Below are 17,373 nucleotides of genomic sequence, written 5' to 3' on the forward strand. Positions count from 1 at the left end.
CCTCTGTATCCGATCATCAGTTATCCTGAATGTATTATACATATTCAAAATAAATTTAGTTGTTTGACCTTCTCTCCTGCCTCTATCTTGTTTTGAATTTGAACACTATAAGGCTACATTATGTTTTATTACTTCTACTAAGTTTGTTGGATGATGGGCATTGTTTACTAATTACTTTATCTCAACCATATCCTAACCCCATGTGTTTTAGAAACACTTCTACATTGTACCGCCGACACTTTCTTGTATACCCCCTTAACAGCATTATTAGTAGTGTTGCCTGCTACAGTGACGTCATTTACTAGTACCGGGATGGTGCATAGTCGCTGTTATGAAACGTAATTTTTTTTTTTCTTTTAACAGTTGCAACTAGGGTTCGGTCGGGCATGACAGCTTCGGAGTGTTCCAGTTGGGCATACTACTGTCGGGGTTGCTTTCATCGTTAAAAGGTACCCAACTCAAGCCGCAACGTATGTTTAGAAGCTTCTATTGCGGACAATAAATACTTTTTCCGTAACATATATGCACCAGCGATCTACCACAAACCTTTTTACTTAAAAGTAATCAACAAACTTTACACTCATATAGATTTTCGGATAATCTTAGGTGGAGATTTCAACATTGTCTCTTCAGATACACTGGATAGACAGAGAGGATCTCAACGCCAGCCACGTAAATTTTAAATCGGGATAAAATACATAGAACAACTGCAACTCACAGATGTTTGGCTCTCACATCACCCGACCACCCAGGATTACACTTACAATTCACCAGTCTATAACACTTTCTCTAGGATAGACTATTTTCTGGTGTTGAGGGCCATCACCCAGTGGGTTGTTTAGACAGAAATACAACCCATTTGCCTGTCAGACATATCAAAATGCACCGCCCTCTTTGGTCGGTTTATATGGCAACACAACAAAACGAAAATGGCCAGACTGAGATTGACATTGCCTAAAAGTAAAGGAGGATTGGGGTTTCCTGATATTCAGGCTTTCAATAGAACGGCCATGTTCAGATATATTTCATACTGGCTATTACACCTAGAACATTTTACCAATAGATCTCTGGAAGAGGTTTATTTTTTCCCTTGCGTGTCAGCTGCACTACTTCATCTTCCCAAGGCAAAAATTCCATCTACAAAATTACATAATATCTTGTTCAGAGATACATACACCACCTGGATGAAGGCCCTAAGCTCTGCAAGATTCCACGAGGTCCATATTAGAATAATTAATAGAGCATACATCTCTCAGATGCAGAGGCGGCACATGGTAGCATCTGATTTGGGTATTTTCCCTAAGAGTCGGAAATCTGAGGCGTTGCTGTTTATTGTTTTAGACGTCTGGAAGGAGCATATAAATGACTTTCAGATTATTTCGCTATTGACAGTTTTTGCTAAGTTGGCAAAAAAGGCCATATTGGGCAAATGGACTTCACATGCATCCCCGACTGCAATAGAATTAAAAACGGAATTAATGGAGATTTTGTATTTTGAATTCTCCAACTTGGAAAAAGGGGTCAAAAGTTTCCATGCCAAATGGGGTGCTTATATAGATAAACTTGACGAATCGACCCAATCTCATATTATGCAAGTTTTTGAGGGAACCAAGTAGTCCCTATTGAGGCGATTATGAGGAAATAAGCTTAGAGTAAACCTGTAAGCTACTATATTTGGCAACAATTTGGTAACATTAATTAATTGAGTTGGAGAGCCGTGGATTGTTCTTCCTTTGCTCTCAATCACTTTCCTGCAATAATCCTTAAATCTCTCTCTAATTACCCCAATTATTTGCTTAGGACTGAGTCGAGTTTGAAATCTGAACAGAAAATTGATTTATTGGATGTTTCATTTTTAACGTTGTTTTTTTTACATCGTTGTCTTCTAGACTTTAGCTTCCCCCAACCCCCCTATTCCCACCTTTCCCTCTCCCACCCCGCATTCTTATATTGACTTATAATGGTTTAAAATCCTAATTGTGCAATCTATGGTCATGACTCAAGTTGCATATCATGTTGTAACTTCCTTTCTTTTGTACAATAAAAAGTAAAAAAAAAGTTACCCAAACCAAAGTAACATTCACATGAACGCCAGGACCCAGAGTTTCCACCCATGACCCTGTTGTCAGTTCACCGGTTGTCCTTCCTTGGACCACTTTTGTTAGGTACTAACCATTGCATATCGGGAACATCCCACAACAACTGTAATTTTGGAGATGCTCTGACCCAGTTGTCATGTCAATGTTACTCCTTATATTTGCCAATTTTTCCTGCTTTTAACACATTAACCTCAACTACTGACTGTTTACTTGCTGCCTAATATATCACCTCCCTTGACAGGTACCATTGAAATGAAATAATCGTTGTTGCTCACTTCAGTTGTCCGTGGTTTTAATGTTGTAGCTGATCGGTGGAAGTTAAACTTTGGTGTGCATGTTTAGTCAATTTAATTTTTTCACGCACGCAAGTTTCTCCTGCAATAGAGACATTTTAAAGCTTTTTTTGATGCCCAATAGCGAATGCACATTTTTGAAAAAATAAAAATAAATGGTTAGAAACATAGGTGTATATACACTATATGGACAAAAGTATTTGGCCACACCTGTTAATTATTGAATTGAGGTGTTTCAATCAAACCTGTTGCCAGAGCTGTATAAAATCAGGCACCTAGCCAGGCAGTCTCCATTTGCAAACATGTGTGATACAAAACGGGTCGTTCTGAAGAACTCAGTGACTTCAAGCGTGGTACTGTGATAGGATGCCACCTTTGCAAAAAGATGGTCCGTGAAATTTCATCCCTGCTGGATATTCCATGGTCAACTGTAAGTAATATTATTAGAAAGTGGAACAGTAGCAACACAGCCACGAAGTGAAAGACCACATAAAATCACAGAGTGGGGTCAACGACTGCTAAGGCGCATGGTGCATAAAAGTCGGCAATGCTCTGCTGATTAAATAGCTGAAGAGTTCCGAACTTCCACTGCCAATAATGTAAACACAAAAACTGTGCGGCGGGAGCTTAATGGAATGGGTTTCTATGGCCGAACAGCTGCATGCAAGCCTCACATCACCAAGACCAATGCGAAGCGTCGGATGGAGTGGTGTAAGACACACCAACACTGGACTGTGGAGCAGTGGAAACATGTTCTGTGGAGTGATGAATCATGCTTCTCTGTTTGGCAGTCAGATGGGTGAACCTGGGTTTGGCAGATGCCAGGAGAACGTTGCCTACCTGACTACATTATGCCAATTGTGAAGTTTGGTGGAGGAGGGATAACGGTATGGGGCTGTTTTTCAGGATTTGGGCTAGGCCCCTTAACTCCAGTAAAGTGCAATCTTAATGCTTCAGCATACCAAGTCATTTTGGACAATGTTATGCTTCCAACTTTATAGCAACAGTTTGGGGAAGGCCCTTTTCTATTCCAACATGACTGTGCCCCAGTGGACAAAGCAAGAACTACAAAGACATGGTTTGACGAGTTTGGTGTGGAAGAACTTGACTGACCCGCACACAGCCCTGACCTCAACCCCACCTTTGGAATGAACTGGAACGGGGATTGTGAGCCATGCTGTCTTTTCCAACATCAGTGCCTGACCTCATAAATGCTCTACAGAATGAATTGGCACAAATTCCCACAGAAAAACTTCAACATCTTGTGGAAAGCCTTCAAAAAAGAGTGGAAGCTGTTATTGCTGCAAAAGGGGACCGACTCCATATTAAAGTATATGTATTTGAATACATTGTTACAGTCCCTGTCGGTGTAATGGTCAATACTTTTGTCCATACAGTGTATGTGACGTATGCCTGGTGTAAGCCAGGCGCATAGGCTACTAGTGCATACCTGCACGTATCTAGCAAAAGTTGTAGCTTCGTAAATGCCCCAATTGCGGCTTTTTTAATAAACGCATTTTAGGGTGCAATTGTGGCCAACTCTGCATCAGGCCGTAAGTACGTATTGCATTGTGTGTGAGGAGTTTTTGTGTGAGCTAAATACCAGATGGATTTATTTTGTGTATAATTCATATTTATCTTGCATGCACTATTATATAATACCCACAGTTAGATTAAAATTTCCACTATTCATTCACACTTACTGCAATCTCTCTACAGGCCGACATGGATATTCCTGTACCTTCAATTTGCTTCAATGCATATTCTTTGTCATCTTTTCTGTAAAAGCCAGAAACAAAATATTTATTAATTTTCATGAAGCAACACCACTAAATTTAAGATTTCAATATGTAATTTCTTCAGTTCTAATTTTTGGCAGCAAATGCCTAAAAGTATCTTAAACATTTATATAAACAGGTGTACATAACCTTTTTATTTCGGAGATGGTTTATTAACCTATTCACTTCTCATGAATGCTAGACTGGGTATGAGCTACACCAGAAGCTACAATGAACTGCCTGTATTCAAGCAAATGTCATGCCATTGTTTTTTAAAAAAAATAAGATAAATATATCCTGTCAACCACCTGTTAAATTAAATCTTTGGGGAATAAAAATGAACACACTGAAATAAATTATATTGTATACATCCATACCTGTGCTTTATCCGATTTCACCAATTTCGTTTTGCCCATCTCATTACTGTGCCATAATGGTCATTATTTTTCTGTTTGTACCTACTTATTTGGTGATTCCAGTTTTAATCCAGCGGTGTACATGCTCTGTACATCACTTAGCTGCCTACATTGAATATATATGACTGGTCTATAGACAAGTGCATCCATATAGTCAGCCTGTTTCCCTAACACACCATAACTGTATTTCATAAAACATTATAGTGGAACCTAGCACTATAATATGTTAAGAAATATAACATATTACAGTGTAAAGAAGCAGGAGATGTGTAGGAAATATAGATCTGGTATATGGTTTCTATACAGGCTGAGAAGCATCTGAATGGAATGCAGTGTATGTATATAACTTGGATATACAAGTACTAATAAAAAAAAAAAAAAAAAACATTATGGGATTATCACTGGTAATTATTCATTTGACTACAAATCTCCTTTAACTATAAGTCAATGTTTAGTAGAGATGCTCACTGACACCCGTTAAGTGGTTTTGGATCTGGATTAGCTTCGTGTTTTGGTTTTGACAAAACTGCCCTCGTGTGTTTTGGTTTTGGATTTTCTAGAAAAAAAAATTCTAAAATATGCTAAAATCGCATAATTTTGCTCTTTTTTTGTTTCTATTAATTATTATTAACCTCAATAACATTAATTTCAAGTCATTTGCAGTCAATTTTGACCACCTCACAGATCACAATATTATTTTCATACACTTTCGGACAAATATTATTATTATTATTATAATCATTTATTTGTTGGGCACCACAAGGTTTCCACAGCGCCGTACATAGTACAAACAGTAGTACAAAACAGGGTGACAAAGTACAGAACAATAAACACAAAGTACCAATGCTTCACGAACTCCAGGGAGACATATGGAGTAAAGACAGAGCAGAAAAACCGGTGTGGAGACAGGAGGGGAGGGGGGGGGGGGCCTGCTCATAAGAGCTTACATCCTAAGGGAGGGTGGAACAAAAACAGGCATGAAAGGGAGCCAGTGAGGCAGGGGGAGAGAAGAGAGGGGCCAGGGGAGAGAGGGAGAACGATAAGAAGAGTGGAAGAGGAGTTAGGTGGATGGTTGGTAGGCTTTAAGGAAGAAGTGGGTTTTAAGTGCCCGTTTGAAGGAGCACAGGTTGGGGGAGAGACGGATGGAGCGAGGGAGGTTGTTCCAATGCAGGGGGGCAGTTCGGGAGAAGTCCTGGATTCTAGAGTGGGAAGAGGTGATCAAAGTGGAGGAGAGGCGACTGTCATTGGCCGAGCGCAGGGAGCGGGCCGGAGTGTGAATGGTGAGGAGGTTAGAGATATAGGGTGCAGTAGATTGGGAGAGAGCTTTGAAGTGGTGAGGAGTTTTAAAAGGATCCTGTAGGGGAAGGGAAGCCAGTGTAGGGCGTGGTAGAGAGGGGAGGTTGAGGAGGAGTGGTGTGAGAGAAAGATGAGTTGAGCAGCCGCATTGAAAACGGAGCGGAGGGGGGCGAGATGGGAGAGGGGGAGGCCAGTGAGGAGAAGGTTGCAGTAGTCGAGGCGGGAGATGATGAGTGAGTGGATGATTGTTTTGGTGGCATCTTGAGAGAGGAAGGGCCGGATGCGGGCGATGTTGCGCAGTTGGAAGCGACAGGCTTGGGCAAAGGATTGGACGAGGGGGGCAAAGGAGAGAGAGGAGTCAAGGGCGACACCCAGGCATTGGATTTGGGTGACAGAGGAGATGGTAGTGTTATTGACAACAATAGAGAGGTTGTGGTGGGAGGGGAGTCTGGGGGGAGGGAAGACAATAAGTTCAATTTTAGAGATATTGATTTTGAGAAAACGCTCGGACATCCAGGAGGAGATGGCGAAGAGGCAGTCAGATACATGAGAGAGGAGGGTGGAAGAGAGATCAGGAGAAGAGATCTAGAGTTGGATGTCATCAGCATAAAGGTGATACTGAAGACCAAAGGAGGTGATAAGAGCACCGAGGAAGGAAGTGTTGAGCGAAAAGAGAAGGGGGCCGAGAACAGAGCCCTGGGGGACGCCAACCAGGAGAGGGGAGGGGGTGGAGGAAGAGCCAGACATGGAGACAGAGAAGGTGCGGTTGGCGAGGTAAGAGCAGAACCAGGCATGGACTGAGCCAGAGAGGCCAAGAGAGAGAGAAGAGTTTGCAGAAGGAGGGGGTGATCCACAGTGTCAAAGGCCGCCGAGAGGTCAAGGAGGATGAGTAAGGAGAAGTGACCCTTGGATTTGGCTGAAAGGAGGTCATTGGTAACTTTGGCCAGGGCAGTTTTAGTGGAGTGGAGGGGGCGGTAACCAGATTGGAGAGGGTCAAGGAGGGAATATTCTGAGAGGTATCTGGTGAGTCGACAGCAGACTATCCGTTCAAGTAATTTGGAGGCGTAGGGGAGAAGTGAGATGGGGCGATAATTGGCAAGGGAGGTGGGGTCAAGATTGTGCTTTTTTGAGTATAGGAGAGATAAGAGCATGTTTAAAAGAGGAGGGTACTACACCAGAGGAGAGTGATAGGTTGAAAAGGTAAGCAAGGTAAGAGCAGGCAGTGGGAGAGAGAGAGCGAAGGAGGTTAGAGGGGATGGGATCGAGAGGACAGGTAGAGGGTGGAGAGGAAAGAATGAGGGAGTGAACTTCTTCGCCAGATGTAGGACAGAAGGAGCACCAGAGTTGTTTATTGGAGGGGGGAGGAGGGATGGGGGCAGTGGGAGAGGGGTTGGAGGAGGAGATGTTGAGTCTGATGGCCCCAATTTTGGAAGAGAAAAAAGTGGTGAAGTCAGCAGCGGAGAGGGAAAGTGGGACAGGAGGGAGGGGGGAGAAAGGAGGGAGTTGAAGGTGGCAAAAAGGTGGCGGGTTTAGAAGACTGAGAAGAAATAAGGGACTTAAAGAAGGTTTGTTTAGCAAGGGTGAGGGCAGAGCAGAATGAAGAGGATAAATTTAAAGTGAAGGAAGTCAGCCAGGGAGCGAGATTTCCTGCAGAGGCGTTCCGCCATTCGAGAGCACCTTTGGAGGAAGCGGGTGAGTTTGGAGTGCCAAGGTTGGGGGATAAGGCGCATCGGCGGATAGGAGAGGCAGGGGCAACAGCATCCAAGGCAGTAGTGAGGGAATGTTTATAGAGAGAGGCCGCTAGGTAAGGGCAGGCCAGAGAGGGAAGAGGGGAAAGGAGCGAATCAAGAGAGGCGGAGAAAGAGGTAGGGTTAATCACTTCAAGGTTGCATCTGGTAAGGGTAGATTTCAGCGGGGGGGAGCAGGGGAGGAGGACAGAGTGAAGGAGAGGAGATGGTGGTCAGAGAGTGGGAAGGGAGCGATGGAGAAATCAGAGAGATCACAGTGATGAGAGAAGACAAGGTCAAGGGAGTGGCCAAGACGGTGGGTGGGGGAGGAGGTCCACTGGATGAGGCCTAAGGAGGTGGAGAGGGTGAGAAGTTTGATGGTGGCAGGGTCTGAGCAGTTGTCAATAGGGATGTTGAAGTCGCCGAGTATGATGGAGGGGAGGTCAGAGGAAAGATAGTGGGGGAGCCAGGCGGCGAAGTTGTCCAGGAAAAGGGAGATATGGCCAGGGGGACAGTTGATGACACAGACAAGGAGGTGGATGGGAGAGAAGAGACGGATGGAGTGAACTTCAAAGGATGAGAAAGAGAGGGAAGGTAAAGTGGGAATGACCCGAAAAGTAAGCAGGTGGATAGGAGGAGGCCCACACCACCACCAGGACGCTCACCCGGTCTGGTGGAGTGGGTGAAGGAGAGGCCTCCATAGGAGAGAGCAGCAGGTGATACAGTATCAGAAGAAGTGAGCCAGGTTTCAGTGATGGCAAGAAGGTTAATAGAGTTGGAGATAAAGAGGTCGTGGATGGAGGTCAGTTTGTTACGGATGGACCTTGGTTCCAGAGGGCAGGGAAGGATGCGGGGAGATGCGGATAAGATTGTTAGGGTTGATGGAGCGAGGGGGAGAGAAGAGACCATGAGATAAAGGCCGGTGAGGGTGGCCCGGGGAGAGGATGGGTAGGGGACAGGAGCGGGGTGGCATATTGAGAGATTGGGGGCAGGAGTAGGAGAGGGGGCGGCAGTAGCTAGAGAATAGTTGAGCTTAGTTGAATGAGGACTAACGGAGCAGCGAAAGACAGTGAGTGGGATTATGTAGACTTGTGGAAAGGAGTGAAACAGAGGGGTTAGTGGAACGGAGAGAACCAGAAAGGGCAGTGGCAAAACAATGAAGACAATATAAGGTGGAGAAAAGCAGTGGCAAGGAGTGTAGACAATGTACAGCGAAGGAGACTAGGATAACAGTCTAAATAATAACAGTCTAAACAATAAAATAACAGTCAGAACAATATAAACCACGTGTATTGAAGAACAATAAAGTACAGATGGAATAAATAAACTAGATAATTTGAGAAATTAAATTGATGGTAGGTGAGATCAGGAGGGACCAGAGTTCCAGAGGGTCAGGACAAACAGTTAGGTCAGAGTTCAGCTGGATCCGGGGAGGCAAAGTTCAGGTGAGTCCTGTTTAGGCCAGTCCAATAGGACTAGTGGTGGGGCCACAGGTGTGGTAGGGCCAGTGTAGACTGAGGAAACATTGGCAACATGAGGCAACCTAAAATGGAGGCCAGAAACTAGGGACACTGAGGCAGCCTAAGATGGAGGCTGGTGCTGAGGGGCCACAGAGTCACGGATGGTGCTGGGGGGCCACAGCGTCACGGATAACATGGGGGAGAGGCAGCAGGCAGGAGAGGGACACAAATGAGCAAGTAAATGTAAGATTAAGTTGTGGCAGGTGGGGGCAGATGATGAGGATTAGGCCAGGGCCGCGGTCTGTAGTGAGGTGGCTGGGTGCAGAGGAAGAGGCAGCAGGCTCACCATCAGTAGGAGCAGCAGAAGACCACAGAAGCAGCTGGATAGAAGGCGTGGAAGGAGCAGCAGGAAGTCATGGGTGGAGATCAGAAGGACCGGAGGAGAGCAGCAGCGTCGGGCCCGGAGGAATGTAGAAGAGAGGGCCACAGGACCGGAGACAGCTGAAGGACCAGGACCGGACGCGCAGTAGAAGCCCAGGACCGGACGCGCAGGAGAAGCCCAAGACCGGAGCAGCAGGAGAAGCCCAAGACCGGAGCAGCAGGAGAAGCCCAAGACCGGAGCAGCAGGAGAAGCCCAGGACCGGAGCACTAGGAGAAGCCCAGGACCGGAGGAACAATGGGAGGCACAGAACTGGACGGCCAAACGTGGAGGCAGCCGATGAAGGTTGAAGCAGCCACGTGGTCAAGACTGCAGGCTTGCGGGATTCAGCAGCGTGGCATCCAGAAGGCAGCATGGCAGACGGACCGGCATCAGGTAAGAGCATATCTGAGTAGGCAGGTAGTAAGAGGCATCCGAGTAGGCAGGTAGTCAGCCGGGAAGTTGGCCCAAGTCAGGGCGGAAGGGGAGGCCGGAGAGTGAGGCCAAAGCCGCGACCTGGAGTAAAGAAAGTTGCTGGGGAGGCTTAGTTCACCCATCAGCATAGTTCCCCCATCAGCATCAGTCATCAGCAGCGGGGGAGGCAGACATCTCTGAGGTAAATGCGGAAGCCAGAGGGGGTTCCTAGCTGGGCTCCGACGGAGGGCGGGAGAGCATGTAGGACATGTTTGTCCTGTTCAGCAACCAGCAAAATACTGCAGTGACCTGGCTGGATGCTAAGCGACAGAGCAATGACACAAATACACGGCAGTTCCTAGCACATCTAGGACACATTGGCACACAGCAGTGGCAGAAAAGAAAAATTGTGCAAGAGGGAATTGTCCTTGGGCCCACCGTTATGTTGGATCTTAAAAAGCAATCCAAAAATTACGAGATCCGACGACGTAACAATGACGTTTTGCCTCGTTTTCAAATCCAAAAAAGCGTGAAAGTACGGAGCCGGCTTTACTCGGTACTCGGATCTGCTAAGTTCGGGTATGTTTGGTTCTCGGGGAACCGAGTCTGAGCATCTCTAAAGTTTAGTAATCAATGTCTATTGTAAATTTAAAAAACACACATTTGGAGCTGCATTATCAGTAAATTGCATAATTCCGTTTTAAAAATGTCCCATAGTAGTAATAGTGGGGGATACATTATTCTAACAGCTTATAGCAAAAATCCAATAGGAGTTTAACTTCACATCTGATCAAGTTCCTGAAGAAGCACAGGTTGTCTACGATATGCACAATGCATAGGAAGCTGTGCCTAACTGTCAGATATAGCACAAACATATACAACCCCTTTAATGGGGCCTCCTTCACTATTAAGCGTATACATAATCAAATAAATGACATATTTTTACTGCATGTTACACCATATGCACCCCAAACTAAATAAAAACAAAATACCTGACAATAGGATAGATGTACTTTTATAGAGTCTGAAGACAGTGGCACAGAATGAAACTACAGGAAAACTTTTATTGTTTATACACTTAGGGTCTGATTCATTAAGGAGCATAATTGGTGATACGCTGCGCATATCTAACTAACGAATGACAGTAATGACTAAACAAAGCATTCACAAACTCACCATCTAATAGAAAAATGGTCTATTCACCTGTACACACTCATCTTGTTATACAACAAGACTGCCAGAGGGAGATGCCTATGGTGCTATTTCATAAAAATTATTATTTATAGTAGTGTTTGTAGTGATTAAAAGATTGTTATATACCAAAGAGGTAGATGCATTCTTTTATATTTTATAACCACTTCATACTTGTGTGAATGTTGAAATTGTCCCTGCTTGTCAACTTATTTTCCTACATTTTTAACCCATAAGAGTGAACATTAATAATGCCTGTCTGTTTTTAAATGTTATGTGTGCATTGTATAGTTCCTACCTTGCATACATGTGCATTGTGGTTGTGTGCTTGAAAAGCTTTTAAAAAAATGTCTCATCTATGTATGCCTATGTAGTACCATACATATGTAGTGGTTTATTCTTTATATATATAATTTAATGAAATCATGAGGCTTCTTAAATTGCATGTCATACTTTTATATATTTTGGGACTGTTTTACAATGACTCTACCCAATCTGCAAGGCATGTGGCGGACATTGCAACAGAGGCAAGGAGGTGCAAGGCCACATGATGACGTGTGGTTATTTGGCACTATTTTCTATCACATCATTATTCACAAGTGACCTTTTGTTGTCCTAAGACTAAGTACATTGGTATACACTGTAGTCATAAATGGTAGGTCTACCACCCTTTCAAAATATGAACACTCTTTGCATTATGGTGAACTTTTAGAATCGATTGTCAAATGTTGTAGCATTACATTAGCATCATATCATGTTAAAAGATCTCCCTAATTGTTTGTATGTTTAGCTACTCATTACTAATTAAATGTTTCTTTCTTGTTACTGTTTATAGGATTACCAAGACTATTCTGGCTATAAAGAATATGTCACACTTTACTTGTAAGTATCTTTTGCCTTTGCTTCAAATGTACTGCTTAAAATAAATAAACAAGAAAAAAGGAAAGCATTTTTTGCTCTCAAATTTGTGTATTATTACAAAAAAACAAACAAAAGTGAGAAACAAAACCACACATGCAAACATAAATAAAGTACACTATTTATTTACTACCACGCTTGCTCCCTGGGCCACCATCTGGAGTGGTGGTTCGCTTGACTTGCTTATCTATTATGTGGATTGCAACGTCGGTGGGGCTGGAGATGGCGTGGGGCTACAGGGTAAAGTTGGGGAGGATAACGAAGGACAATTTGGGGAATAGGGACCTGGAGAGAGAGATGTGACAGAAGGGAAACAAATGTCATATGGAAAGAGATGAAATGTGATAGAGGGGCAGGAGGGTTACTGGTGACATAGGGCTAGATTTACTAAGCTGCGGGTTTGCAAAAGTGGGGATGTTGCCAATAGCAACCAATCAGATTCTAGCTATCATTTTGTAGAAGGTACTTAATAAATGAAAGCTAGAATCTGATTGGTTGCTATAGGCAACATCCCCACTTTTTCAAACCCGCAGCTTAGTAAATCTGGCCCATATTGTGCAATGAGGTCGGTGAGGCATGTTAGGGTAGTGCCAAGGTGTTGGAAAGTGTGAAGGATATGGGCTAGGGTTGTACTGATTTCATGTATGGTGGTTGCTAAAAATTTGATCAGAATATATTGTGGTAAATCTTGGATGTTGGAAGGCTGCCCACTGCCCTCTGCTTCCTCATCAATCTGTCTCTTCCACATAACAGGTCTCCACCTGGTTCTCCTATTCAACTCTATCTGTTGAAGAAGCCCACCGGCAAAATCTGAAGGCAAGGGGGAGGATGCCCAGGTGGATGGAGTCCTTTTCCCACACCCTGCTCGTAGTGGAGGAGACCCTGGTGGAGCAGCCAGGGCCATCACTTAATGTACCATTTCTGAACTCTGCTGAGCTTGGAAAATATGTGAACAAAGTACACCCCATAGAGCTAAGATGTGTTTTAAAAAAGGTCATAAGATTGCTATTGCAAAGATTTGTTTTTCTTCTGTTTCCAGCCAATGAAGAAATTCCTCCCCGCTCAAGTTCAAATATAAATTCTTAAATCTTAAGCTCTTAGAAAATATTATTGTAATTATTAAATTTGATTTGGATGTTTTTTTTAAAAATTGACTCTACAATTTATTTTATAAAAAGTTTTTGATAAAAAATAAAAAAATACAAAAATAATTTCCCCCCCCAAATTATTTATTTTAAAGAAAATGCGTACTAAGGTGCATTTGTTCCATAATAAAGGGACAGTTGGAACATAACTGAATATATGAAATACATTTGTATTCATAATGAAGTCTGTGATGAGGGCACAAGGGATAAAAAGTATATTAACATGTCCTCTGTTAGTGTGAGAAACAAGATAGTTTGTCTGGGTGACCGTTACCTTTCCTCACACAGTATAAGGCAGCACAGCCATTATTCAATTATACCCACACAGTATATGGTAGCACAGGCATTATTCCATTATACACACACAGTATATGGTAGCACAGCCATTCTCCCACTATCATCATACATGTTATTCATGGCAGCCACTATCATTTAGACATCATACATACATACATAATCTTAAGCAGGGTCCGTATGAAATTATATTAAACTATGATAAAAAAAACATGAGTGTAAGGAAGGAATTGCATGCCTGTGCGTTCCTCTGTCAGTCAGCAATACAAGTGCATGTCGTACACAATCGTACGTCTGACAGTGAATTACCCAGAGGGGCAATAAATGCACAGCTACGAGTGTCAGTTTTTACGTCACGTAATTGACTTAGTACCGCATTCATCAAGGAATGTATTGCCCATATACGGATACAACAAAATAGTTTCCTTTCTTGTTGAATAAGGACAGAAGTATGCCCAATGTGTGTGCTTTTCTTTCCTTAATGACTGAGGTCCTCAATGTTAAATACACTGTTAAGCAGCATTTGTTTATGCTAATGAGACATATGCAGTATACACAGATTATATACTACAATACATCATTAAACAGGTTTATTCACAAAAGTTTGGATGATAAGTTATATCTATTTCAGTGACTTTAGATCTAGAACTATTTTGGTATTTTGCTATGCTAGCCTAGCGGCTTCCTTTGCATTGCTACAGTTTATTATCTGATTTGTGCAATAATGTATTACTTATACCTTAAATAATTATTTGAAAGAGCAATACTGTGCTAATTTTATCTTAGTCCTTACCAATTTGTAAGACTGACAAGGGAAATTAAGAGCACAAGAAGGTGTGACTTTTGTAGATAAGTAGAATGGGCATACAATGTATAGTAAGGAAAAAATATGCCATTCTGAGGTATAGCTATTCACCGATATAAGAAGCAGCGATGGATTTGGAGATATTTTTCCTACACGTGGTGGGCAGCCCAGGTGATCCAAGAACTGGCATGAATTCGCAGGTGAGAACAATGCATGGGTGTGATTACATTGCATGTTTGAAGTACTATATTTCCTGTACTTATCATTATGATATGGGAAAGATTGTCATCTGTAGAGTTGGTGCTTAATATTTGCCAGTACATAATCCTGGTCACGGAAATATTTGACGGTTTGATCTGAAATGCTACAGTGCATCATCTGGCAGCAGGTCAATAGTAGTAAGGTAGTAAACAGAAGACTCTAGAAAGTGAATAATAAAGTGTTTGATTGGGAATGTGGGGGTCGTATGTCATCAAGCACTGGGAATTGCACGCCTGGGTTGTAGAGGAAACAAGGGGTGCATTTGTCAGATATGGGCCTGGGCATTTTTAATATACATATACAAGAAACAGTGGAGAAAGCCATTGAATGGATTGGGAGCAGAGTTTAATTTAAGGTGTTGCGGTTAAAGGGAGGGTGGTTATTGGTTGTCTCTGGAAAAGGTGGGACAGTATGGTTATATTTGGGGGAACATCAAACTCTGGTTGGGGCAGCAATCTTCGGAGGGTTTGTCGGCTCACAGTCTATTGGTTATTATACCTGGGTTTTGCTTGTCACTAGGACAGAAGGTCAGGTGGCAAGTTGATTGGGCACTGTGGACGTGACCCTTGGATTGTGACAATCGGACATGGGGCTAGATTCACTAAGCTGCGGGTTTGAAAAAGTGGGGATGTTGCCTATAGCAACCAATCAGATTCTAGCTTTCATTTATTTAGTACTTTTTACAAAATGACAGCTAGAATCTGATTGGTTGCTATAGGCAACATCCCCACTTTTTCAAACCCGCAACTTAGTAAATCTAGCCCCTGGTGTACGTGGCTGATAGGGACAACTGGTTGCCTGCAACATTCCTCTCCTTTAGATTAAAAAAGTACGATTTTCAGTAAAAGGCAGGAGCCTTATTCTCTCCACTGCTGTCATGTCAATTATTGATTGGGTGATTATTTTATGATTGCAGGACAAAGAGGCAGATAGTGTCCCTCTCTAAGGTCATGCAAAATACAACAGCGTTCTACAGGAACGCTCATTAAATACATAGTACACCATGCTGCAGGAAAGTTTTGAGATGTTAATGAATGTACTTCTAACGCTCTGTTAAAGCAAGGACAAAGTACAAGGCTTTGCCTTTGTTTTTAACTAGCGTTGTTCCTAAGGCATTTATGACACAGAGAGGGAGAGGCACAATTTTATAGCTTTTTTTTCTCAAATGTGTTATTTGCATTAATAACTTTACATTTCAATTAGGATTTTACTTGAGCAGTAGAATTAATATTAGTTTTTTCAATACTGCATGACAGGAAGCGTGTATGCATAAATGCAAGATTGTATGTTTACCCATACTTGCCAACTCCCGGAAACAAGTTTCCGGGAGAGGGGGCGTGACTGGAGAGCGGGAGGTGGTGGGGCGAGGCCAATCGCATCATTTTGGCCCCGCCCCCCGGGAAAACGAAATTTACATCGCGGGGGCGGGCCAAAATGACGCAATTGGCCTCACCCCGCCCCCTCCCGCCCTCAAAAATGGCGCGATTCTCGGTGATATCCAGGATCCGGGAGAAATGCCAGCTCAAATTTCGTGAGTCTCCCGGACTTTCCGGGAGAGTTGGCAAGTATGTGTTTACCACTTCAGAATATTAACATATAGGTCACAGCACATTGTAAATATGGAATCAGTAAGCAAAACAAAATGTAATTAATATATTACTAATCCCAAACTGGGGTCACTGCATTAATTAAGTGACATAGGCAAATGTATTAATGTGGAATAAACAAAAACTGGAGTAATAAGTGATCTTACAATTCAAAAGTCACAATTATGGAATTCTTAAATAGCTCCACATCTTTACTCGAGCTTCATAAATGTTCCCCATTCTTTTGCATGATCTCTCATTTACAGGCCTCGGCCCTGCAATCTGTATGTATAGTGTTCGGATCTGAAAAGCTTACTATACAATGCAAAAGCACCGAAATGCTTTTACACTACAAAGCTAAGTCCTAGTGCCATCACTATGTGTCTTCTTGGGGGACATCATCCAGATCGGCAGGTCTGGCTACTAATTGAGCCATATGTGCCAGTTCTGTGACTACTTGAGCACCCACAATATTTCTACTGCTGCAGCCACTGACCCTGTCTTTGCCTGGCATTTTGCAGTCATATGACTCCCTTACATTTAAAATATTTAGCTCCTATGAATTAAGCTATCCCATGAAAGGCATTTATAACAGATCCCTATTGACATAGATCTAATACAAACTACTAATTTTGCTATGATAAGATCCACTTTGCATTTGATCTATTTTATTTCCCTTTCTAATATCTGTAATACACTAGCAAAAATAGAAAGAAACGTCCCGAAAAATATTAAAAACAAATATAAATATTTGCTTAGGTACAACAACCCCTTCATGACTGGAGCTACATGACCTTAATGACCCGAACAACTATCCAAAACTGCTTTCTTCTGCTGTGTTTACTTTACCTGGGATGACTTTATTTTAAAGTCTAAAGAGGTAAATGTATCAATTGGCAGTTATCTAAAAATGCATCTTCAGCGTTTTGCCGTCTGTATTGAAAATGGCAATTTTTTTTAAAGTTAATCCCGGTAGCCTTTAATATAATTGCTATTTTAATTACCAACCATAAAACGCAGGAAATAAGCGGTTTTAGATAACTCTGATTGATACATTAACCCCTAAATCTGCAAATGTTTTTATTTTATTTTTTTCCCACCAGAAGACATGGGGCTTTCATTTCATGCCAAAATCTATTAAATAGGAAAGTGTGGGGGGAAACTGCAAAAATATACACCTTTTTATACTTAAATTATTTTACACAATCAGCGCAATCTCATAAAATACGAAAAAATTGTATTGCACAATTCTCCCAAGAATGGGTATACCCA

General features: G+C 42.5%; 1 protein-coding gene and 1 long non-coding RNA gene across 3 annotated transcripts in view; one reads left to right on the forward strand and one right to left on the reverse strand.

Annotated features, from left to right (window-relative positions):
* The window catches only part of CDK19 (cyclin dependent kinase 19), a 206,215-nt gene that overhangs the window by 171,827 nt on the left and 17,015 nt on the right, over window positions 1–17,373 (reverse strand). For both annotated transcript variants that reach the window (XM_075202923.1, XM_075202924.1), the window contains one exon: window positions 4,096–4,171. In XM_075202923.1, coding sequence (XP_075059024.1) covers window positions 4,096–4,171 — 76 coding nt within the window. The remainder of the gene's footprint in view (window positions 1–4,095; window positions 4,172–17,373) is intronic.
* On the forward strand, window positions 368–13,104 carry LOC142144282 (uncharacterized). Its single transcript, XR_012689680.1, has 3 exons — window positions 368–449; window positions 11,928–11,974; window positions 12,764–13,104. It is a non-coding gene; the product is annotated as an uncharacterized LOC142144282 (long non-coding RNA).

This window comes from Mixophyes fleayi, chromosome 3 (assembly GCF_038048845.1).
Source record: "Mixophyes fleayi isolate aMixFle1 chromosome 3, aMixFle1.hap1, whole genome shotgun sequence".
NCBI lineage: Eukaryota > Metazoa > Chordata > Amphibia > Anura > Limnodynastidae > Mixophyes > Mixophyes fleayi.